The sequence below is a fragment of the Taudactylus pleione genome, unplaced genomic scaffold (assembly GCF_031769625.1).
Source record: "Taudactylus pleione unplaced genomic scaffold, aTauple2 ptg000792l, whole genome shotgun sequence".
Lineage (NCBI taxonomy): Eukaryota > Metazoa > Chordata > Amphibia > Anura > Myobatrachidae > Taudactylus > Taudactylus pleione.
The window spans coordinates 9665720-9692288 of NW_028285194.1; the positions used below are offsets into that span (position 1 = coordinate 9665720).

The following is a 26569-nucleotide window of genomic DNA, read 5'->3' on the forward strand; positions in this document are numbered from 1 at the left end:
TGGCTCAGTCCGTTGTAGACTTGGCAAAATAAGTGCGAGATGTTCGCAGCCAGGCTGATGTAAGTGCATTTCCTGTAGCTCTGCAGCAGGTCTCACCATCTCCATCCCCCTATTCTGTGAGAGTTTGTAATCCGATAGATACGGCATTGACTTTACAAATGAGGTCTGTTCATCATTAGAAGCTGTCTTAAGCTTGGCTGGGGCTGCATTTCACTGAGGAAAATGAGGATTCAGGGGGATCCGCTGCAGAGCAAGGGAAGGTAGAATTATGAGAATATGTATCCAAACCAATGGCGCTGCACTCCAGAGCAACAAAGATGACAAGAATAAGTCACCAAACTTATATAAATATGCACAATATAAAAAGGGTAACGATCTCACTTGCGCTCCAAATTGTTCAACAACGGATGGGGAAAGAGTTTGTTCTCTTCAGCAACAAAACCGTTCATATCTGTAAATAAGAAAATGTAAATGGGAAACAACAAAAACGCCGCAATAGTGAAATATTGTCAACACTTTCAAAATTCCAACTGTGTTAGTTTAAAGGAAAGTGATGAAAACAGTGTTTTCCAAGAGATCAAGCTTCCAAGATCCCAATCCAGACACCAAATTTATGAACAATTGGCAATGTGGGCTCTTACATGAATGCGTAGTTCAAACAAGTTGGTGCAAAGCACATAAAGGTATCTTTGGTTCCCAATGATCAGCAAATGGGAAGTGGGGTTGGTGATTCCATAACACCTCCGATAATATGGAATAATAGGGAAAAATGCACCCAAATTGTAGTATAAAATATGAAACATAAAATATATTATTAAATAAAAACAAAGGTTATAAGTAGCTGTACCATATAGCTGAAATAATTACTAAAGATGGAACCTGGGTATTTAAACATTCAGTAAATCATGTGTCAGGCTTCCATATACCTATGTTAGATACCTTTCTACGCATTTCGACGCAATGCAGTATCTTTTTCAAGACGAGTGTCAGTACAAAATAGGCTAAAAAATGAAATAATGTGCAAATATATATAAATAACTAAAATGCCCATATATTAAAAGTATATATAATTATCTTGTTAAAAAGAGCATGTTGTTCAGAATATACAAGCTCAATAATGGATAGTGAGTTGAACAAATCGAACATTCTACAATTTAAATGGTATGTAGAAATAACTCGCCACTCTTATGAACAAATTCTCTTAGCCACCATATTCTGGTTACCGCAATAGTGTTGAACTGTGAGAGAGCCCCCATAATCCTTTGCAAGGCTAAAAAAAAGCTGCAGTTGCCTAGCAACCATACCTTTGGAGCCAATAAGGACTCTTACCCACCTCTACAATATATATCCCCACTTGTCCAGAACCCCGGAAGACGCCATTTCCACAAGGGACAGAAAAAATGCGCACCGCACATCACATGCCAGCGGTGACACATAGCCGCATCTGGGCTCCATTCTGTCATCTCCGTGCATCGTCTCAGTCCGGTACCAGGTGGCCAGACCAGCTTGCGCCCACAATTCCTAGCGATGGGTGTCATAGCGACGTAATGGAGATGACCAACCAGGACAAAATAGGTCCCAGCATGCATGGTGATAAAAATAAACAACATACCATCCAGGATTATAATACAAACGGTAATTACCAGTGGCGGCTCCAGAGGTGGGGCTGCAGCGGAGTCCAAAATTCAAATACACCAACTGCCATTTCAAACTCTGCCAAACTAAGGGCGCACATCCACTTGCCGATTTCTAAGTGCGATTGAACGATAACGACATCATTATTCAATTGCTTATGAATCGTGCACATTAATGCTGGTCGTTTCCTACATCAATCACCGCCGGAACATGCTGGACAACCTGACTATAACATCAGGTTGAGCATGTTAGGGGATGATTGATGTGCCTACACTGAACGTTCAGTGTAGGCACAGCACAGACTGCGAAACGACTGCACGATCACAATATCGTAATTTTGAAAATGTTGACAATATTACACTATTGTGGTGTTTTTGTTGTTCCTTATTTACATATATGGATGCTTTCGTTGCTGAAGAGAACAAACGCTATATCCATTTGTTATTGAACAATTTGGAGCACAAGTGAGATCGTTACCCTTTTTATATAGAGGAAGGGAAGGTGTTGGATCAGCAGTGGCTGGACCATTCCAGTTGAGAAGATAGTTCTCTCTGTACTCTGGGAGTTACTGAGCTTACCCAGGCCATCCGCCAGACCCTGAAAATCAAGGATGAGGAGCCTTAAGCTGGTCACACACTAGACCAACTTACATCCAACCAGCCAACTTGTTGATTGGTTGGAATGAAAATCTGGTAAGGAATGGGAGTAAATGATGATCAACAATTTGCTCCTAAATGCCAGAAAACAGATGATAATGGTCGTCAGACACGTTTGTTAACTGTTTGATCTAAACTATTTGGTCAAACAACAGTTTTTGTCCATTTTCCAGCATTTAGGAGCAAATTGCTGATTGTCATTTGCTTTCATACCTTACCAGATTTTCATTCCAACCGATCAACTAGTTGGCTGGTTGGACAGATAATCTTTAGATGTGTGGCCAGCTTTATTCTTCCACAGCTGCTGGAGGGCTATTTAAGAAAAAAAAGAAACCGGTTTTAACCTTTCCTTGATTCATGCATTTTTTTTTGGGATGTGTTGGATGAAGCCTGGTCTATACCAGATAAAACCTGCTGAAAGCTTAAATAGTTTAAGTTTACTTATCCCAAGGATATGGCTCCATGGGAGATACCTCCAACAGTGGAGGCTAAAGTTCTTCTAAGACCTACTGTGGTCGCATTAAAAGATTCTACGGAGCATAAGCGTGAATCCGTACTTAAATCCTTGTTTATCTTTGACAGATGCTACCCTGTGCCCTGTATTGACGGGGGCAGACATTTTCTTGCAAACCCAGGAATGAATACAGAAATAAACTCGGACATCAGTACAAGTAGTGTACAGGTTGAGTCTCCCATATCCAAATATTCCGAAATACGGAATATTCCGAAATACGGAATATTTTCAGCATGATTGAGATAATGAAACCTTTGATTTTTGATGGTTTAATGTACATAAACTTTGTCTAAGGCACAAATTTTTAAAAAGATTGTATAAAATAACCTTCAGGCTGTGTGTATAAGGTGTATATGAAAAATAAATGAATTTCATGTATGTACACAAACATTTTTTGATGCACAAAATTATAAAAAATATTGTCTAAAATTACCTGCAGGCTGTGTGTATAAGGTGTATATAACACATAAATGCATTCTGTGTGTATATTTGGGTCCCATTTCCAAGACATTTCATTATAATATGCAATTATTCCAAAATACGGAATATTCCAATATCCAAAATACCCCTGGTCCCAAGCATTTTGGATATGGGAGACTCAACCTGTATTATATTTACCCTTTTTATTACTTTTGTGTTCTTTCAGGTCAGAGTATTTACTCACGAAAAAAATGACATTCTATCAATAAAGATTGAAATGCAAGTGAAGGTACAAGCCGCTCAGGCTTATCTACTGCTTTCTGACCTTGGGCTGCGGCCACATTGGGATGTCCACTACTTGTAAGCACATTGGGCTTTTCTTTGATCATATTTGTCTTTGTGAAGTATTTTGTTTTTTAAAAGATATCCTATCAGGGCTGGATTAAGGCTTGTGAGGACCCCGTGGCAACTATGTTGTGGGGGTCCTATCAATAAAATTGCCACGGCTGCACGCAGCAACTACTATCTTATCTCCAGTGACCAACAAGGTTGCAGCATACTACTTCATGTCCGCAACACTGCTGGGAACAGACTCCCACCAGCATAGAGGACATGATCTAGTACATGGATAGGGGCAAACGCAGATTTTTGAGTAGGGAGGGAGAGAGTAACAGGGAGGGCTGTAGGGACGGGAGAGAGAAATTGGGGGGACTTAAATTTAACACGCTATTGAATAGCGACGGGAGGGACTTCCGAAGCTATTCAATACACCATGCTGTTTGGGCGCGCTAAGGATTTCTTCTTGCACCCCTCTGAGGATGCAAAGAGAAATCCGACCAAAGTGCCGGGTGCGCGGCTGTGTTTCTACATAGCGTGGTGCTAACAGCCGCGCGCCCAGCACTTTGGTCAGAGAATGCTGGTTACCACGCCTTAACAACCTTATTAAGGCGCGATAACCGGCATTCTCCGACCACACAGCACACTGAATTGAATAGCTCCCGGCGCTGTTCAATTCTCGTTGAATTGAATCTCCCCCATTGAGAGAGTGAGAGGAAGAGGAGAGCGAGAGGGACATGGCAAGAGAGAAATTGTGAGGGGGAGGGAGAGAAGATGGGAGGGAAGAGAGTAAGGGAAAGTGACAGAGGGAGGGAAAGAGTCGCAAGGTAGGGACAAGGAGGGAGAGAGGCAGGGGTGAGAGAAAGGGAGGGAGAGAGGATGGGAGGGAAGAGCGAAAGGGAGAGAGGGAGGGACAGAAGGCCTGATTCATTACGGATCACAACTGTGAATGCAATAGCGATTACGCATGCAGTCTCACTGTGATGATATACTAATCCTCTGCGATCGATATGCTGTCGCAGCACACACATCCGTAATACTTAGCAAGACTGCGAAACAATCGGTAAGATCGAGTACCATCGCAGCCTCACGCACGCTTGCACAAGCTCTGACCTTACTCAGGAATTGCTAACCTCGTTGCACGCTATGAGTACAAAAATCTGCGTATGACATCGCAGTGGATAATTTATGCACGCCCATGCAACTGCATTCAAACTCCTTGGCATGCCTGCGTTTCACCGACCACCCCCAAAGAGAACCTCCTGTCAATCACTCTGCGATGGGTCTATGTAGTTACCGCGATCGCAGTCCTGATTGCAGTGGAGTGCACGCACACTGCGATACGTGCACAAAATGAATGATCGGGCGATTGTGTGCGTAATCGCAGTTGTGATCCTTGCTAATTCGGACACCGAGAGCGAGCACACATTACCTGTTGCAGACTTGCAGTTGCGGCATCAGATTTCTGATGGGGGTGGGTAATTTACAGCATTAGGCTCAACCCCCTACCCATATATTCGTGAATCATGGCATTATGTCAGCGAGGGGGAGGGGCTTTGGCAGCCCCACGGTCCATCAGTGACTGCTGTCGTGAGCCGGCCAGAGAGGGTACAGAGTGGCCCAGAATGTTTGCGGGAATGTGGGAGCCCCCAATGTGTGGGGGCCCCTGGGCGACCGCTCTGTCCGCCCTGCCTATAATCCAGGCCTGTATGCCATATACCTATGTAAGGCAGCAGATGTTACAGGAAAGGACCAGAAAGATGATTTAGGTCAGGGGTTTTCAACTCCAAACCTCTAGAACCTTCAACGTGTCATGTTTTCAGAATTTCTTTAATCATGCACAGGTCATTTTAATGTATTTGGCTGGGTCAGTAATTAACCCACCTGTTTTCACATAGATATCCAGAAAATATGACCTGTTTGGGAGTAATTAAGGATTGGAATCGGAAACCCTCTGATCTAAGTAGATTAAAAGAATGGAGTGTTGCAACTTCAGGTCGATGCCATGGATTATAATTGAATGCACTTGGGCATCACAATTCAAAGGATGAATAGAATATTAATGCACAAAAATGGAAATGACTGATGTGTGAAATAATGGGTAAGGTTTGGTTGCCCAGGAAGATGAAATGGAAGCAAGGGTAGGATGAAACTACACAGGGCAAAAGTGAGAGCACACTAAGGATATTGTGTTCCGTTCTGGACTCTCTCTCCATGAACAATCTCTGAGCCTGATTCACAGTTGGCCGCAGGCGCGTCTTTTGCAGCAGTCGTCACAAGCTGCCACTGCGTCTTGTTTGACAACAGTGCTCTGGGCGGCCCTCTCAGACCCGTTGCTAGGAGATTAGGATGCCAGGCTGCTACTTCGTGAGGTCCTCCTACCTGGCTGCTCCGTCATCTCCGCCCTCTCCTGATTGGAGCTCTCTCCTTTTTCACATTCGCTGAGTCCCTGCTCGGATGTCGGCTATAGCGTTTAGTACGTGTCTTCCGGTTCCGTGTGTGGAGATCATCCTCGTGGTGTGTTCCAGTATCTCCTGTCCAGTGTGTATCATTTCAGTCTCAGCCGCACTGTGGCGTCTGAGTGGACTTTTGATTAGTTACATTGCGGCAGTCTCAGCCGTACTACAGTGTCTAAGTGGACTTTTCTTACCAACCTCTCGGCTGTCTTAGCCGCACTGCAGCGTCTAAGTGACTTTTAGTACCTACATCACAGCAGTCTGTCGCATGGCTGCGTCTGAGTGGACTTTAGTAACTACATCACTGCTGTCTCAGCCGCATCACGGCTACTAGGCCGCATCCCAGCCAAGTACACATCAACCCTCAAGGCTGCACTATCTTCTTACATCTCAAATGCTTGTTCACCACAGCACTCAAGGCTGCAACTTGGCCATAGATCAGCATTTCCTACCCAATCTCCTTCAACTCTTTTGTGTTCCTTATTTCTCAATACCTGAACACAGTGAATCTTCCCAGGGATTCATAAGTCGTATCTTCATCTTTATGCTAATGTCGCTACAAAGCCCTTTCCTTGTGTACACCTGTGCCTCCAAATGTGCAAGGACTGAGATGCCCACTTGCAGCATCTATAGACGCTGCATTACCATCTGGTGCGTCTTTAGAAGCACCATCGAAACTTTCACCAGCCCTATGACAAGTGCAGTTTCTCTCAGTATGGTCTCATATCTCAACAGTTCAGCGTCTTTGTACCCAACTGCTTTTAGCAACACGTGTCACTCCTGCGACACTCCCGTGAAAGCGTAACATCTGAGTCTTTTTAGCCACTCCCCTGTTACCTCCCAGTCAGCATCCAGGAACGCCCTCCACATTTCTGCTACTGTACATCTACATTTGATTTGTGTCTCTAAGTACAAATCGGGAAACATGTGTGCGATGCAACTTAAATGCATGCGCAAACGAAAAACCTTGTTCCACTGTGTACCACATTGATACTGCCCGCTACTCATAATCAAACCCTTTGTGTCATTCTGAAGCGTAAATGAAATGGTGCATGATTTACGTCACACATATGCCAGGAAAGACACCATGACCTCTATGTGCAGCTTACAGAGGGGGAATATGAGGAAAGCTTTCATATATATCATATCATAAGTCTTAACGTAAAATACAGGTCAAGTCTCCCATATCCAAATATTCCAAAATACGGAATATTCCGAAATACTGACTTTTTTTGGCATGACTGAGCTAATGAAGCATTTGATTTTTGATGGTTCAATGTACAGAAACTTTGACTAAGGCACAAATTATTAAAAATATTGTATAAAATTACCTTCAGGCTGTGTATAGGGTGTATATGAAACATAAATGAATTTCATTTCTGTACACAAACTTTGTTTGAGCCACAAAATTATTGAATATATTGTATAAAAGTACCTGCAGGCTGTGTGTATAAGGTGTATATAACACATAAATGCATTCTGTGTGTATATTAGGGTCCTATTCCCAAGATATTTCATTATGGTATGCAATTATTCCAAAATATGGAATATTCCGTTATCCAAACTACCCCTGGTTCCAAGCATTTTGGATATGGGAGACTCCAACCTGTAGCAGAACATTCAGCAGCAGATGAGATCTATTTCAGCAAGCGGATGTGTACAAAGGCTAGAGGACAGTAGGTTAAGGGGATATCGGAGTATGAAGAACTTGTTGGGTAGAATAAACTCCCAAATATGTCGGTAGGGGAATTCAAACACTTGGGATAGACCTAATGCTATTTTAAAGCTAAAAAAAAGGAAAGTCCCAAATGGAGTGTGAGGTTTTAGGAATAAAAATTAGCCGCTTAGTTGTTGCATAGAGTTTGTTTGCTGTCCATTTGTATGTGTCTATTTATAAAAACCATATCTGGAATTTAGTGGACACTTGGCCGATATACTGTACATGCCCTGCAGTAACAACATACATAGCTGGTAACGACATACATATTTATGGTTAAGTTCCATTGCTGCCTGCTTTTACACGTTTTACAATTGATGCTCTTCCTAAAGATGATGACCTGCGTTGCACTTGCAGGAGCTGTAAGATTGTTGAATCTGCTAGTGATGATGACAAAATATACTGCATAACCTGCCCACCCGTAAAGCAAAGCAAGTCCAGGGATTTTGTCATGCTGATGTCTCGGAGGTTTCCATGTAAAAATGGGTGAGTTACTCTATTAATACATCCAAAAGTAACATTATTGTACTTATGTGGTACACCTAATTAGCTAAAGCCATTCTGGGTATTTCTTTAAGAAACACAATGGTTCAAACTTCATAGCCTGCAAGTTGCGGGCAGTGGTGAGACTTCATTCTAATTGTAAATGATTAATTTAGTCCTGCCTCTAATTTCTGAATATTGGTATATGGAGTGATCGTACAGCCTGGTTCAGAGCGAGGAACCCGTGAGATGCTCTGAGCTCTGTAAAAAGGTGGAGTTTCGTGTTATACTTTAGTAAATAAAGTGTGCCCGCAATGCAAATGGCCATTACAAAAGAAAACTAACCTGAGAGCACATTCTGTGCCTATTGCTTGGATAAGATAACTAACATCAAGTGCCACCTCCCAACCCAAGCTGGGGTCTTGACTAATACCTGCATGCTCCTACTAACCTTTGGGAGCTAATCACTCGTCTGGTTTACCACCCTACTTACAAGCTACAGGGAAGATTATGAATATTGCTTGGATTGAGCTAATGGTGGTCCTTTTTTGTCGGGGAAGCTTATATAGTAGGTTATTGTATTATAATGATGTATTTGTAATTTCCTGCTGGTCAGTCCTTGGTGCAATCAATGGTGTATTTTATATAAAATTTAGAAAGTGTTTGTACGAGTGTGTGTATATGTGTGTATATATCTATATATATATATATATATATATATATATATATATATATATCTCAATTACTTTCGGGGCGCTTCAAACAAATTAATAATATGGACAGTCCTTATTCTTTATACTGTATATTACAGTCCCTTCAGGGCTTAAAGGTTCCAATTCTTTTCGTTTTAGGGACGTAAATGCTGATATTTGTGCTTGTTTTTCAGAACCGGTCAATAAGTTCATACGATGGAACTTGTTTATCGTCGTCCTTGAGGTTCTATAAAAATACCCTTATACCAGAAAACACCCAAGATAGGCCCAAAGGCCAATATTAATAATTCATAAACATTAAAATAGATTTTATTAAAAATTTACAATCGCAGATGGACAACTGATCTTGCATGAATATGATATGTCAACATCCACTATATAGATAAAATAGATTTCTATACACCTTCCAAATGAGGGGAATGTTTATAGTGCAATGTCCACCATTCACAAACTCTACGCAGTTCGTCTTTTACCAAGACTTCATCAGGGGTAGATCTCAGAATAAATGTGCTTACTTAAGGTCATAGTATGACAGTGTTCTAGGCGACTTTCAGAATCAATTGATATATAACCTCACAATTGATGTATATATTGTGATGTGTCTGATGTCTTAATCATCGAATATAGACTATACAAAACTTAAGTCCTTCTGCCTCTTTGTCCAACTGCCACAACCCAAAGATTGTTTTGTATCCATTTTTTTGAGTGGTCCTACTAACAGAGGACTTACTGAAGGGAGCAGCTGTGTACAATTATAGCGCAGGTTAGCTTGGTGGGTGTGTGTGTATGTATGTGTGTATATATATATATATATATATATGTGTGTGTGTATATGTAATATATATATATATATATAAATATTTTCCTCCATGTGCGGCACTCAGTGGAATTTGAAAAGAATTTACACAGCTGCCATGGCTTGCAACGTTTCGGACTGTAATAGCCCGTCTTCAGACATTATAACATACATATAAAACACATACCTTATATACCCATTGCTGCTCCACATGCGGCCGGATCTCGCCTGTTCCCTTCCGCTGTACATGTCCAACTTCCGGTTTCCTCTCGTAACGCCCCCTGGCCATGTGAGCGTCCTGGTAACCATGGAGACCCGTCGGCTGGGAACAAGCAGTAATACCCGTTGTAGTGCAAAATATAAAATATACATAAAACATACAAAGTGAACATATTGTACAATCTTGCATATAAGGAATAATTTTAGCTCCTGTCTTATACATCCATTTATATACACTAAATAATTTGCCCTCATTATCACTCTAATAGGCTAGAAAAAATGACATCAATCCTTCCATTACTTACATATTCTAAAAAATTAGATTCAAACCCCCTCCTTCTTATAGGAGTACATTCAAATTTAATTGATCATTTAATCCCCTAGGCTTAACTGTATCCAAAATATGGATCCACTTGGCTTCCAAACACAACAGCTTTTTATGCCGATCACCCCGTCTTCCGTCATCTGGGATGTGATCAATAATCATATGTCTAAAATTCGACAAATCGTGTTTGGCTTCCAGAAAATGCTTAGCAATCGGTTGTTCCGAACCCTTACCACCAATAGCAGATCTAATTGCTGATCTGTGGAGAGCCATGCGCTCTTTGAACGAGCGCATGGTCTTCCCCACATAGCATAAACCACACGGGCACTTTACCAAATAAACAACATATGTGCTAGAGCAGGTGAGTCTATACCTAATTTCATATTTTCACAAACCCGTGCATTTGTAACAGCTATTATTACTTAAACATTTTTTCTCCTTATATCTCATAGCCAACGTGACATCTGTATGGACTACCCAGTCCTTAATATTCTTGCCTCTCTTAAAACAAGACCTAATTCTAGTATGTTTAAGGCTGGGGAGTTCTTTATCTTTTTGTACAATGGGCCATAAATTTCACAAAACCTACTGAATTTGTGCCGCTCAAACTAAAAAAAACAAAACAATGAAATTCCAATCATTAAGGTTGGCGCCTTAATGGCGGTGTTCCTTTCACAATACAGATATGGTATGCAATCACACCCTGTGGTTAACTGAAGATTCAGCACTCTCACAGAGGACCGGATTCAGACCCGGTCGCTAAGGTGCGCTCACTTGCTGTGAGCGATTTTCGCCCGTCTGTGCATGCATATAATTCGCAGTGCGCGTGCACAAGCCAGTCTTTGCGATCTAATTTTGGTTGTTTGTAAGCCACTATCAGGTCACTACTTTGAGTGACAGACAGTGCAATTTGTGGGTGGCAACAGGGGAAGGTGCTTGTAAACGAGGGAGTGGTGTTGCGGACGCAGGCGTGTCAGGCCACCAAAACACCATTTAAAGGGCGTGCATAGTTAGCAAAGTAGCTTCATTGTACACATCACCTGCATGTATTTCAGCCCGCACTGACAGCAGTGCTTGCGGCTGGGAAAGCCAACCCCAAGTGCTGTGAGCAGCTCCGATGGCTCTCGATGTTATCGATTTAATCTTACAGTTCCCGGAGATGAGTTGTGTTGCGGGTGGCAAGGGGGCGTCTTTATACACTAGCGAGCACACTTGGCCGTAGCTCGCTAAGACATAGAGGGCGTCCTTACGCGACGCAATGCGAGCGCTTCATTTAAATATCCGGCCCCTTTTTGCTAGCGAGCGGCCGCATCTTGTGATCAGGTCTGAATGAGCTCCAAAGTGAGATTGCTGTCACTCACAAAATGGTGGAGCTGCTGGAGGGGGTGGCGGGTACTAATTATGTGTTGGAGGGGCCTGTGTCCGACAAACAGCCCCCCCCCCTCTTATCTGTTAGCTGTGTGTTGTTTGGCTGCAGTGGAAGACTGCTGCCGCTATGTAGCAGCAGCAGCAGTCTCCTCTTCCTATGGGAGAAGGGACTGATCACACTGAAACCCCCCCCTGGACTTGCGCCAGGTTGAGGGGCTCACATCGCCCTTTCCCCAAATAGTGTGTTTTTCCATGCCTCCCTTGATTAGGCCACAACCTTCATAGTAATGGGGCCCGGGCCAGCTGTCTACAGCCCTGCATGCGCGGCTTCACATTCCACAGCTTGGTAAATGCAGCAGCACCCATAGAAACCTATGCGGACGAAATGGAGGGACCATGGCAGATATCGGAGAGATAGGTAATCTGGGAAACCCTTAATGTTTGTGGCATACTTGCCGACTATTAAATCTTCCTCCCCAGAAGAAGGCCAGGGAGGTGAAGCAGGTAGGCGGAGTTTGGGACGGGGGCAGCCGGATTGCGTCGTTAAACCCCGCCCCCTCATGGGAATTCAGTGATTATGCATAATTAAAATAGGGGCTGAGCTAAATTACGCGACTCTCATAGAATCGCGTCATTAGGCCCTGCCCCCAACGCTCAGAACCGCTGATCCCCGCTAATATTCTCACCATTCTGCCCACTTCACTAGGAAGTTGCGGGGGGTTACCCGAAAAATCGTGAGCCTCCTGCGAAAACCGGGAGGGTAGGCATATATGATTTGCGGGTTGCCCGCAAAGTGTCTGTTTTCGGCAAATATTTAATGATAAATAGGAATGTGAAGGCAAGAAAGAGCACTAAAATTAAGATTGTGTCGTGAGGAAAGAATCTATGCTGCCATAATCTGCAGCATTAACCATGTGAAGCTGAGTAGAATAGCACCTGATCCAAGGGACTCATTATGCCAAGTAACCTCTGTAAACAGTGTGATTAGTGGTGAAATATTTTAGGTACATACTGAACACACAGCCTGATTCTGAATTAGGAGCAAAGCAAAAAAGAGCAGATAACATTGCACCTTGGTGGAACCATGCTGCACAGCAGGTGGGGCTGACTTCTAATATGCAGAGATTGATACGTGAGCGAGCCATGTACAAACTGATATCTAAATTGCAGTGTAAAGATAAAGCTATCAAGCATTTATGGGCTACATGCAAAAGCAGTAAGCCAGAGGTTCCCAAACTCTGTCCTCAAGGCACCCTAACAGTGAATGGTTTTAATGATATCCATTCTTGACCACATGTCATTTAATTAGTACCTCAGTCCATTTGATTTAACGACCTTGTGCTCAACCATAGATATCTCTAAAACCTGGCATGTTGGGGTGCCATGAGGACTGCGTTTGAGAACATGTGCAGTAAGCATGCAAAAAAAAAAAATGTATATGCACCCCTTGTACTGCAACATGGTTTGTCCCGGTGCCCAGATACGCTCTTTTTTGCTTTGCTCCCAACTTAGATTCAGGTCCATAGAGACCATAAATAAATGTCATTGACACCCATTCTTTACATCGATGGTAGCAGAGCACCAATTCACTAGTTTCATCTACTGTATATTTCACTTATTCTGCTGTTGCCAAGCCTGAATGTGCAGTACCCCTGTTTGCCAACTTATTTCCACAGGACACAGAGGTCAGGGAGACTGAGCTGCAGTGCAGCCAGATGGCTGACCAAGGGGTAATACCACATAGGGCTTATGCAGCTCCACAATGCACACATGTGAACAGGTGTAACATCCGTGTACTTACTACTTAAAATAATTGTTACCTTGATAACTTTCTAATTTAAGATATTCTTGTTTCAGAGATCCTTGCGTTATTGCGATGACATCGGTCACCTTGGCGTCGTGCCCTCCATCTGTAGAGTACCTGAGGAGTGAGGTTCAGTGTGCAGGGTTCCTGATTTACAGTCGGGGTACAGATGAGTGCCAGGTGTGCCATTGCTATCTTGTCTTCATATAAATAAGTTAATCTTTTTCAGCCTGGTCTTTTGACCCTTTTGTCAGCCAGTATACTAGGTTACACAACCTGATCCATTGAGAAGTAACTAACATGCAGTCCCAAGGGCTACTTGATTAATTTTGAATAATGGATGTAATAATGAAAGGAAAAATGGGTCCCATCAGACTTGCCAATATTGTGATAAAAGCTCCATAGACACTTTTAATGGACGGGTGAGGTTGTCTAGGTCATTAGGGTCATTTACTTCACTACTCAACAGGATCTGATATCAACATAAAACTGTTGCATATAGGAGAGGATGTGTATGTGTGTGTGTGTGTGTGTGTGTGTGTGTGTGTATATATGTATATGTGTGTGTGTGTGTGTATATATATATATATATATATATATATATATATATATATATATATACACACGTGTGTAGATATGTATGTGTATATATGTATGTATGTGTATATATAATATATATATATATATATATATATATATTATATGCGCGCGCACACACACACGGAAAGTATTCACAGCGCTTCACTTTTTCCACATTTTCTGTTACAGCCTTATTTCAAAATGGAATAAATTTATTTTTGTCTTCAAAATTCTACACACAATGCCCCATAATGACAACGTGTAAACAGTTTTTTGGGGATTTTTGCAAATGAAGTAAAACATGTAAAAACTAAAGGTGCGTACACATTTAACAATTTTTTTTTAACAATTTAACTATAACGACGTCATTCTTGTAAAATCGTTCCTTTTTTTTGGGTGAACGATAATCATTCAAGCGCGCTCCCGTTTGTAGTTTATCGTCCATTCTGACTATCCAACAGAACTGTTTTCGTTCAGAAAATCGTTCGTTGTACAGAATGAACGTTGTCCATTCACTATATGCATGTTTAAAACATCGTTCATGAAAATCGTTGAAAAAAAAGTTCATTAATTTAGTAACCAACGATTTTTCGAAACTATTTTCGTTCACTTTTTCAAGGGAAAATCTGAATGAAAATCGTTAACGAAAATTGTTGGTTACTAACATCATTACGTGTGTATGCAGCTTAAGAAATCACATGTACTTAAGTATTCACAGCCTTTGCCCTGAAGCTCAAAATTGAGCTCAGGTGCATCCTGTTTCCACTGATCACCCTTGAGATGTTCCTACAACTTAATTGGAGTCCACCTGTGGTAAATTCAGTTGTGTGTACGTGATTTTGAAAGGCATACACCTGTCTGTATAAGGTCCCACACTTGACAGTGCATGTCAGAGCACTAACCAAGCATGAAGTCCAAGGAATTGTCTGTAGACCTCTGAGACAGGATTGTCTTGAGGCACAAATCTGAGGAAGGGTACAGAAAAATATCTGCTGCTTTGAAGGTCCCCAATGAGCACAGTGGCCTCCATCATCTGTAAATGGAAGAAATTCGGAACTACAAGGACTCTTCCTAGAGTTGGCCGGCCGTCTAAACTGAGCGATCGTGGGAGAAGGGCCCTAGTCAGGGAGGTGACCAAGAACCCGATGGTCACTCTGTCAGAGATTACAGCATTCCTCTGTGGAGAGAAGAGAACCTTCCAGAAGGACAGCCATCTCTGCAGCAATCCACCAATCAGGCCTGTATGGTAGAGTGGTCAGACGGAAGCCACTCCTTAGTAAAAAGCACATGGCAGACTGCGTGGAGTTTGCCAAACTGCACCTGAAGGACTCTCAGACCATGAGAAACAGAATTCTCTGGTCTGATGAGACAAAGATTGAACTACTTGGCGTCAATGCCAGGCGTTATGTTTGGAGGAAACCAGTCACCACTCATCACCAAGCCAATACCATCCCTACAGTGAAGCATGGTGGTGGCAGCATCATGCTGTGGGGATGTTTTTCAGCGGCAGGAACTGGGAGACTAGTCAGAATAGAGGGAAAGATGAATGCAGCCAATATACAGACATCCTGGATGAAAACTTGCTCCAGACCGCTCTTGAACTCCGACTGGGGCGACTGTTCATCTTGCAGCAGGACAACGACCCTAAGCGCACAGCCAAGATATCAAACGAGGGGCTTCAGGACAACTCTGTGAATGTCCTTGAGTGGCCCAGACTTGAATCCGATTGAACATCTCTGGAGAGATCTGAAAATGGCTGTGCACCGACGCTTCCCATCCAACCTGATGGAGCTTGAGAGGTGCTGCAAAGAGGAATGGCTGAAACTGCCCAAAGATAGGTGTGCCAAGCTTGTGGCATCATATTCAAAAGACTTGAGGCTGTAATTGCTACCAAAGGTGCATCAACAAAGTATTGAGCAAAGGCTGTGAATACTTATGCACATGTGATTTTTTTTTTTTTAAATTAAATTAGCAAAAATCTGAAAAACTTTACACGTCGTCATTATGGGATATTGGCCCTGATTCAGAGCGCTCGCTCTGAATCAGGGCCCACCTCCATTAAAATGGAGCGTCGTCCTGGACGCTCGTATAGCTGTGGGTCACCACCCACAGCATATACGAGCGGCCAACAAGATGGTCGCGATGGTCTTGACCATCGCGACCATCGGACTTGCGAGTGAAACCCTGTGGTCGGGTTTCTCAACTAGTGATGTCAGTGGGGCCGGCTTCAGACGGTAGGCGTTCCCATAGGAACGCCTCCATCTGGCAGGCACGCCCCCGGAACGCCCACCAAAGGGGGCGTGCTGTCAATCAACATCGAGCATCGAGCATGCTCCCTCCGTCGTGCGCATGCGCAGTGGGGAACATCGACCCACTTGCGAGCGGACTGCCGCTCGCGAGTGGGTCTGAATGACCCCCATTGTGTGTAGAATTTTGAGGGCAAAAATGAATTTAATCCATTTTGCAATAAGACTGTAACATAACAATGTTGAAAAGTGAAGCGCTGTGAATACTTTCCGGATGCACTGTGTATGTGTAAAATCTATATATATATATATATATTACAAAAATTGTCATTATGTTGAGATTATGGATGTCTGTGTACCATGATTGAATGCTTAACTATTAATGAAGGTAAAATAAATAACTGAGCATCTCATGCACACACAATGTTTTTGAATCAAAGAAAAAAATGTGTATTATATGGAATAATGTACCCCCTTACTGTAAAATTAAATGGCAGCTAGAAACCACGTCGGAGTTCTAAGACCTGTATAAACTCTGTTTCTAAGAGCTGTATACTTACATTGGAGGAGATACTTTATAATCAGTGAGCTGTGATATCAGACATCAATGTATATATTAGATAATGGACCACTAACAGTGAAATATAGAGATACTAACAAATGTACTAATTAGATTCTTGTTTAAACTCTGCCCCCACCTTGGCATATTGCACTAGATCCCTTTGTCAGTGTTCCCTATTTGTAGTACTTTACATGTTCAGCCCCCTTATCATATGGCACGCCAGCAGTAGAGCAACTACAGGGGCTTGAGCTGGGCACGTGCCCTGGGCGCTGTCGGACAGGTGGGGAGGGGGGGGGGGGCATCCGCCATTCAGATCAGTGGTTTTAGTGTGCAGTGTGGACCATGCTGAGTCCACACTACACAAACACGCCGCTGCCGGTGCTGGGTAGTACACTCACTGTACGCGGTAGTACCCGGTGGAGGTGTTTTTGTTTCAACAGTCAGACTCATTGGCTGCTGCACCCAGGACTGGCGCTCACTCATGAGCGCCGCCTTCCGGTTCCCGCAGTGGGTGAAGGGAGAGACGTCATGAAGAGCGGTTTTGTGCCTTGTGTAATGTTGTTGCCGTGTCTTTGAATCTCCTTTCAATCTCTAAAACTGAAACCATGGACGACAGCCGTCCTAGTCATTGTTTATCACAGCTGTAACACGGCAACTGTACCATGTTCTTGTGTTTGTGCAGTATGGAAGCCCTAATGTATTTGTAACATCCACATCTGTTTTTTTGCTGAAAGGACAAAACCGTAGTGTGTGAAATAGCCCTAAGGGAGGTGTGCAGTTAGATGTACGGATGTGTCCTCAATCACCTAGCGTTTTTATTTTATTTATTACCAGTTATCTATATAGCGCACACGTTCCCGGTAGCCGCCCCTTCAATCGACCAGGGTTTTTCCCGGGACTTAAGTCCCGGGAAAATACCCTGCTTCTATCTGAATGGTGCTACCCGGGCAGCACCAAGCAGCTTTTACATGTAGTTGGCAGTGCAGAGCGTCCTATAGGACGCTCAGCGCTGCTGCTCACCACCCCCGGCCGGCTGTGTACAGAGAACCCCAGCCGGACAGTGGGGACACCTGCCGGCGGGTCTCTGTCTCTGCCACAGCGGGCCGCCCCCTCACTGGTTGCTGTTTCAGCGAGACAGGACCCCAGCCGGACGCCGGGGACACCCGTGCTGGAGACCGCCGACTGGTCCCAGCCATAGCGGGCCACCCGCTATCCCGCTGGACCACCAGGGAATTAAAATACATTTTAAAAAAATGTACAATTAAAAAAAAATAAAAAATCTGCATTATGATTGGCCTGCTTTCGGCAGCTGAATGATGACATAATCATCAGCCAGAGAGGGGATAGGCTAGGAGCAGCCAGAGAGGGGATAGGCTAGGAGGAGCAGACGGCAGAGAAGAGGCAGGTAAGCAGAAAAACCCTGCTCTTGTCTGAAAGGGGTCTACCTGGGAATTTCCCGGGTAGACACTGTAGTGTGAAAGGGGGGGGTCTTGACCAAATACCCGGGAATTGCCACAGGAGAAATTCCCGGGTCTGAGCAGGAAATTTCCCGGGTTGTATATCTGAAAGGGGTATAAGATGCTCCACCATGGGTAGTTATTCCAGTACTTTAAATGCTTTTTCCAAAATTGTGCTTCTCATCATAGCCGCACACAGTCAGTCAGTGTCCCAGTCACACTAATTATTTTGTCACAAAGGAATAGATATAAAGCTACATATTAAACATAACGATACATGGCACGAGGCATGGTGTGACCGCTCATTTTGAACTTTGTCTATTGCTTTTTGTAACCAGATTAGTGAGTTACAGTAGTCCTCACACATGACTTGCTAGCACCAGTAGTCGGTGTACCCCCTGCATCGTTCATTTGTAACATTAGTGATGTGACAGTCACATGTTTTGGGGAAAAGTCTTGTGGGAAGCTTGGGGTGGATAAGTCACAGTCTGTGGCACCATTAAGGGGCTATTTGTCACGGCTTGAGCAAACGTGTATGTGGCCACATCTGTAAATTTATGCTCTCCCCATCATATTTTAGGAACCATGGGGTCTATTTACTAAGCAGTGTTAGGAGACAGAGTGAAAAGTGATAAGTAAGTGATAAGGTGCCAGCCAATCAGCTCCCAACTGCCATCTCACAGGCTGTGTCTGAAAAATGACAGTTGGCAGCTGATTGGCTGGCATCTTATCACTTTTTCACTCTGTCTCCTAACACTGCTTAGTAAATAGACCCCCATATCTCCCAGTCCTCCAACCCCAGTTATCTCCAACACTTTCAACTCCCTTCTCTGCCCTTCCTCAACCCTACCCTACACCCCACCCTCTATACTTTACTTTTGGCATCCAATATCTCTAAATGACACACCTACTTCTCTCCTGACCTCTCTCCTCACTTGTCTCCAACTGTTTCTCTCTTTTTTTTCATGGATGTCCCAGCGCCATCTTAAATGTAACATGTCTAAGACTGAGCTGATCATCTTCCCATTCTCCCAAATAACCTCATCCCCCACAATTACATGATCTATTGACAGTACCACCATCTCCTCTAGACCACAAGTGCACTGTCTTAGAGGTACTGAATGTATGGTTTCAAGGAGAGGAAGAAGTATAACTCCTTCAGCTCTGCCATTATTTTCTCAGAAATATTGCCAGGTTTAGACCCTTTCTCACCCTGGAGGCAACTAAGATCCTCATCCACTTACTCGTAATCTCCAGATTGGACTACTGTAACCTCCTCTCATCTGGCCTCCCTGACTCGCACCTCTTTCCCCTCCTGTATGTCCTCAATGCTGCGACCCAGCTCATCTTCCCCTTCAAATGTTCTACATCTGCCTCCCCTCTCCTACAAGCTCTACACTGGCTCCCCTTCCCCCTCAGAACCATATTCAGGCTTCTCACACTCACTTACAAAGCCCTCACCCAATCATCTCCTATTTACATCTCTGGCCACACTCCCGCCCACCAACTTCGCTACACAAATGAATGCAGTTTCTTCTGCCAAATGATTACTTCCTCCCACTCTTGCCTCCAAGATTTTACCCGTGTAGCTCCCCTACTTCTGGAACTTTCTTCCTCATGCTCTCCTTGTCTATACAAAACATCAAACGGTCTCTCAAGACCCACTTCTTCATCAAAGCCATCCAGCTGTCATCCAAACCCACTGCCCCATGCTCCTTGCTCACTGTCTCCCCAATCTGTGTCACCCCTGTCTATCTGGCCCTCCCCTTTTGAATGTAAGGAATAGTAGTAATAATGAGAGAGGGGAAAATGGCAGCTGTTAAAATATCCTTCTGTTAGGCCTGGTTTGCATACGCAAACTATATTACCACGTCTTCCTCCTGCATCACCGCATATCACCTTCATTTTACTACTTGGAAGAAATAGTTAAAATTCACAAGAAAATCTACTAACACTATAACTTTGGGTTATTTCAAATATCCTAAAAATATGTATCTTTATAATCTGACTAGTACAAGATGCATTACCCTTATAATGATCTCTGATGACAGTTTACAGTGCTTTGACTTGTATATAGATCATAGAATTGGTAAACACTAATAGTTTAATATACTTGCACTCTGCAATACAGGAAATTTAATTTGCTTTGTGTTTTTTATATTTAAGGTTCATGAATACACTTATACAGTTTGTTAGGAAAAAGTTTTAGAAGTTGCATATAATATATTGATTTTTATACTATGAGTTTTAAATTTCTATCCTGCTTGTACAGTTAATGTTGTGCTTTTCCTAGTGCCCTAGCTGGCTACAGGTTTTGCTTATATTGTAGACGTTAGAATATGATGACTGGCTACAGACTAATTATATTTCACAATTTAAAAATGGCTTACACATGGACATCACTAACCAAGGAAATGAATACAAGAGGTGCAAACATCCCCATGATACACAACTAAAAACTCAGGGCTCAAAATGGCAATTTGCACCTAAATTTCAATGTTAATGTGTTTTTAGGATCTTTATCTGTTGTTTTGTGATCTTTCGGTTTGTGTCTGTTTTAGTCTCTGTTAATGTGTTTTTGTGTGTAATTCTTTCTCTGTTTTGCAGGTACTTTATCTGAACCAGCTGACATCTGGCGTGATGCCGTATGTGGAAGAAAATCTCACTGGCTGGTCTAATTCTATAAAAGAGACCGCTGCTTCTTGCATAAAATTCTTAGAGACTGCCAAGGTCTACACAACATTATTGTAGATAATTCAGTGTCTCTACTCCAACTCTCAGAAAGCTCTGAGCACTCTTTCTACTTTCTACCCCTTTCTGCAATCTTGCACTCGCCTGTCTCCCTTATTTTGCCCAGACTTGCCCCTACTCTAACCTCCCCTCTCCACTCTTCCTGCACCTTAACTAACAGGAAACAAACAGTTGGACAAATCCAGGTGACAGTCAACAGGAAAGTTCTATATAAATGACTCTAATATCTGACTATGTATTATATATTTAATAATTTTATCTACTGCAGTCGTCCACACTGAGCGAAAAATGGTGTTTAAGCCTCATCATAAATTTTACTTGTATAAAACAAACACATTAATTCACTAGTAATTTTTATATTCTTTATTTAATACATTAAAACAAATCTTTATTATGTAGTGCACTCATTTTAAAGCTTCACAAACATGTCATGTAGTGCAGCGACCAATTAGATATTTATTTTCATTTGTCCAATTTGTACTAGACTAAAGTGGTTGCTGGGGGTTACAGCATATGCCCTGTTTACACATCACTATTTATTAGCCAATATCACTCCCACTGACATTCTATGAATCCACTTTATGCTGTAGTTTTCAGTAAAAAAAAATGCAATTAAAAATATTCTTGATATGTTACTTGTTTTACTTCTTTTTAATGTAACTGTGACAACTACTTTGGAACAGTAGATGGCGCCAAATGCTAGAGTAACAAAAAGGTAGCATGCAGGATTTTAAAGTAAAGTCTGGAATTATTTACAACTACCTGAGATTACTTCCTAGCAATTTTTGTTGATTCAGGAACTTTGGACTTGTCTTTAGCAATGGACATTTTACATATAGATTACTTTACTTTCCATAAGACACAACTGTAATATTAGAAACCTGTTTATAAAAGGTTAAAATTATAGTTAAATCAGTTTATTAATTAAAAAAAAATCTATTTTTTAAATTAGTGTCTTTTTTTTTTTTTTTTCATTCCAGGGAAGGGATGGCCTGATCTACACAATTTTGAATGATGAAAAGGCCACTAATAGGCTAGAGCCAGACCTGATGAGTGCATAGAAAAACATATTTAAAACTTAAGATGTGCGCAGACCCACGTTTTTTGGATAAGTATTAACTTTGTTTTGGTTTTGCAAAAAAATGCCCTTGCATTTTTTGGATATGTATTTTTATCAGAAAATGCTAAAAATGGCTAAAAATCACATAATTTGGGCCTATATTTGTTCCTACAGTATTAACCTCAACAACATTATTTTCCAGTCATTTCCAGTCAATTTTGACAACCTCACAGCTCTCAATATTTTCATCCAGTTTAGGCCACAAGGTTGCACCGAGCTAGCTGGCTTACTAAGCTAAGCGACAGCAGTGGGTGGCACAAACATGTGGCAGTTCAACTTCCAACATGGCACATATAGGAAACAGAGTGGCACTGCAGTGGCAGACAAGATGGCAGTTTAATAAACTATAAAAATGTTTGTTGTCTATGCTAAAAGACAGTCAGCAATGTCCCAAGCAGCGTGTAATAAAAAGAAAAGAGGTGCAAGATGGAATGGTCCTTCTCTTCCCATTCACCCATATGTTGCATACATTAAATAGGACATTCACAGTTTAACAAACCAATCACTTCAGCGACAGGGACTGCCACTTGTGGCTGAAGTGATTGGTTTGTTTTGGCCCCCACAAAACAAGCTACCAATGGGCAGCTGACATTGCTGGCAAATATCTCTACGTACAAACTGTAATAATGGCGACAACATCTTAGAGCCACTCTCCCTCATCAGTGAGTACATCATGTTTACCATTACAGGTGTCTCTGGACTTTGATGTAATTGCTGGTAAAAGTCTTTCTCGTGAGATTTGTAGAAGTAGCCTCCTACACTGATCGCTGATATGGAGGATGGGCAGCTTAAGTAAAGCAGAGCCAGTTTGTGCAAGGGCCTCCAAATTTCCTTTTTTTTCCTGCCAGTAGTCAAACGGACTGTCTGATATGTCTATTTGGATGCTATCATTAAAATAGTCCTCAACCGTTCTTTGAATGGTGACCATATTAGATGGCGTAGTGGCAGAGATGTCACAAACTTTCTGCAATTCTTTTAGACACGACCAGATGTCAAACTGTTGTGTTGGCTCAACTGCATCAGCAGTGGGTTTCCACAGTTGTCGGAGAAACTGAAGGAGGAGATGTCACCATGTCATGTGTAACTTGAGCTGACAGTTTGATTTTAAGATGCTAACAACCCTTAGATCCTGGTGAAGCAAATAAAGGACTTGATGTACAAGTTCAACATACTTAGCGGAATCGCTTCATTTCAGCTTCTCCTCCAGTTTCTCAAGCTGCTTTCTCAAAAGTCTAATTAGGGGAATTGCCTGACTCAAGCTGGCAGTGTCTGAACTCACTTCACAGGTGACAACTTCCATTGGTTTCAGCACCTTGCACAACACAAAGTATTCTCCATTGCGTTGCAGTAAGGTACATTTTGAACATGTCATGGCTCGTTGACTTGACATGTCCCTGTCATTTAAAAAAAAAAATCTGCACCATTAAATTGATTATGGGATGTGTTTGAAATCCTCCGAGCTGTAATGCTCTCAGAATATTTGTGGCATTGTCAGAAATCATCCCAAGGAGAGTCCAAGTAGGTTTAAGCCATTTTGCAATGACTTCCCTGAGTTTTCCTATCTACAGGTTGACACTGATATGCCTCTTGATGAAGCCGGTGATACACAGAGTAGCCTGAGCCTTTACTTGCCACTGCATGTGGTGAATGGCATGTTTTTTATTTTAGATGTCCTGACTTAAACCCTGTATTCAGTTTTAGTAGATGACATTGAAGGACTAGTATCGTCATGACCGGTTGCAGCAGCTACAGCTCTAGTATTTGGTTCCTGCTGCTACTCTTCTCTCTATTTTAGTTTTACTACTTTTTTGCAAATGACAGCTCACCATGCTGGGGTAACACAGTGCGTATGAATGTATGTGTGAACAAATGTAGTGGGGTACAGCACACACAACAATTAGCACACAAAAATAATTCAAAAACTTTTTTTTTTTTTACTGTTTTTGCAAATGACAAAAGGACACAACGGAGTCACACTGCTTATATATGAAAGCAGTTGGATACAGCCTGAGCCTGAGGGGACTGGAGTGGACAGACATACAGCAGCACTGGAGTGGATGGATACTGTATAGAATATATATATATATACACACACGAGGGTATCAAAAAGGAAGTAAAAAAAATATCCGCACTCCAGTTATAAAAAATATCCGCACTCCAGTTACTTCTGTTGGCCACACTGTCTTATAAGTCACTGCTGTGCAGGTTTGAATGTGTTATGTCAGGTCATTTGTGACTGCAGTGCAAGTAAAAATGGCTGCCCCACTTGTGACTTGCACGAAAGAAGAGCAGTGTACAGATTCGTTTTTTGTGGCTTGAGGGTGTGTCTGGTGCTGATATTTATCGAAGACTTTGTGCACAGTATGGAGAAAGGGTTTTGTTGAGAAGAAGTGTGTATGAATGGATAGAGAAGTTCAAAGAAGGTCGCACAAGTGTCAGCCATGAAGAAGGAGCCAGACGCATGTCCACGACTGTTGTGAACATTGAGCGTGCACATGAACTGATTCTGTTGGATAGACGAGTGACAGTGGACGCTTCGTATCACCAGTATATCAACTGTGATTAGATTATTATTTCAGATGTATGATTTTTGCTCATGAGTTCCTACTTATGTATCTTTTCTGCTGCATACAGCACTATTAGATTCTGCATATGGGTGTGTGACTATCACAGTGAGGTGTCGCATTTATTTCACTGCTGCATGCAGAACGACTAGATTCCGTGCATATACATGTGTCCAGCAACTGGTAGCAAGCTATACATATTGATAACAATACACTGTCATTTGTATAAATTTCAGTTTCTTCCACTGTATGCAGAATCATTTTTTGGTTTCCGAGTACATATGGGCGGCATTGATAGCGCAGCTTGCAAAACATTTAGATCCTGTGTGTGTGTGTGTGTGTGTATGTGTATATGTGTATATATATTCTATATAGAGCGGCAATTACAGCAGGGTACCATACCTAAAACACATACATTACATCAGTTACTGCTTAGATCTAACCATAATCATCACAGTGGATACAGACTACATACATCGGTGTTCTACTTTTTGCATAGGGATACATGATAAGTGTCTGAGATTATACACATAACTATCCTGTGTCACTATTGTTATTTTTCGTAAATTTTTATTCTATATATTTTTTTATTTTTTGTCTGTGTATTAGTGCTTGGATCATTCATTTATCTCCGTAATATGATCATAGATCAGTGCTAGATTAAGGTCCTCATGGGACTGGAGCTGAATTTTATGAAGGGCCTATTGTGTGCTGCCGCAGGGGGCGTGACAACTGAAATGAGGGTGTGGCTAGTGATATGAGGATGTGTCCAGTACTGTGGAGGTGTGGTCTGTGCTGTGGGGTGTGCTAATATGAAGCTAATAGATCACCTGTTACATTATTGACCACTGAATAAAAAATAAATAGTAAAAATACAAACTATGGTTATTAATAAAATGCAACAATTTTTATTTTATTAACAGAAATATACCTGATAATGATAAATTTGCCTTAGACATTGGAGCGACATATAGACTTTTAGCAGACTGGCAGAGATCCATTGGGTCCACTTTCCCCAGTCTCCACAAAAAAATTAACTGTTTGTCAACACTCAGACTTTTAAATTTATTATACAAGAAATCCAAAAGCTGACACAGAGCATATTTGTGTGCAGTAATAGCCCCCTCCCAGTCACTTGCCGGGCACGCTCATCACTTTTCCAAGACCGTTCTGATACCATGCATCTCAATCACAGAAGCATCTTTGTGCGTACACACAGTGTGACGCATACGTCATACCAATTTATAGTGATTTTCGTGCATGCGCAGTAGCAAAACATCACTCAAATAAAACAACATCGGCATTGTGTGCAGCCCTGATCAGGACCATGGTGCATTATATTCACATGTATTACGTACAAATATCAGCCAATTTTAATCCTACTTTGGATAAGAAATGGATCACTTATCAGTGACCGTTACCAGCCATCCATTAATGCCAGATAACCACCTTGACGGAAATAGGAAATTGTCTTTTAATGGGTACTATAGAGTACCAGAGGAAATAAAGACCAGTATATTAGAGGGAGAATGTACAAACTCCACACGGTAGGGGCCATGGTGGGACTCAAACCCTGGACCGCAATGCTGGGAGGCAGTAATGAGAGAGAAGAAAAAAAAAAAGAAAAAACATACACACACACACAACTAATCCACGGCACTCACTATTCCTAGATTTGGGGTGCAACATGGTATGTGACCACATTGTTTAAATAGAGATCACAGGGGCTCTGCACTCACCATAATAACTAAAAATAATAAACAGTGGGGTTTTAGTTCATGAATTGATCAATGCATTTAAGCAGTGTTGGACTGGGGGTTTCCCCTGTTCCCCTGTGGGCCAGTCCGA

At 42.2% G+C, this 26569-nt stretch overlaps 1 protein-coding gene across 2 annotated transcripts in view; it reads left to right on the forward strand.

Moving 5' to 3' along the window:
- ACOT12 (acyl-CoA thioesterase 12) overlaps window positions 1-22138 on the forward strand; it is a 76486-nt gene extending 54348 nt beyond the window's left edge. The window contains exons 13-17 of one of the 2 annotated variants that reach the window (XM_088457906.1): window positions 3452-3585; window positions 8092-8220; window positions 13496-13622; window positions 20894-21016; window positions 22018-22138. In XM_088457906.1, the coding sequence (XP_088314032.1) occupies window positions 3452-3585; window positions 8092-8220; window positions 13496-13622; window positions 20894-21016; window positions 22018-22098 (594 nt within the window). In that variant the 3' untranslated portion in view covers window positions 22099-22138. Of the gene's footprint in view, window positions 1-3451; window positions 3586-8091; window positions 8221-13495; window positions 13623-20893; window positions 21675-22017 lie in introns of those variants that run through there. The other variant, XM_088457907.1, reaches the window with a different exon arrangement.
- The last annotated feature ends 4431 nt before the right edge of the window (window positions 22139-26569 follow it).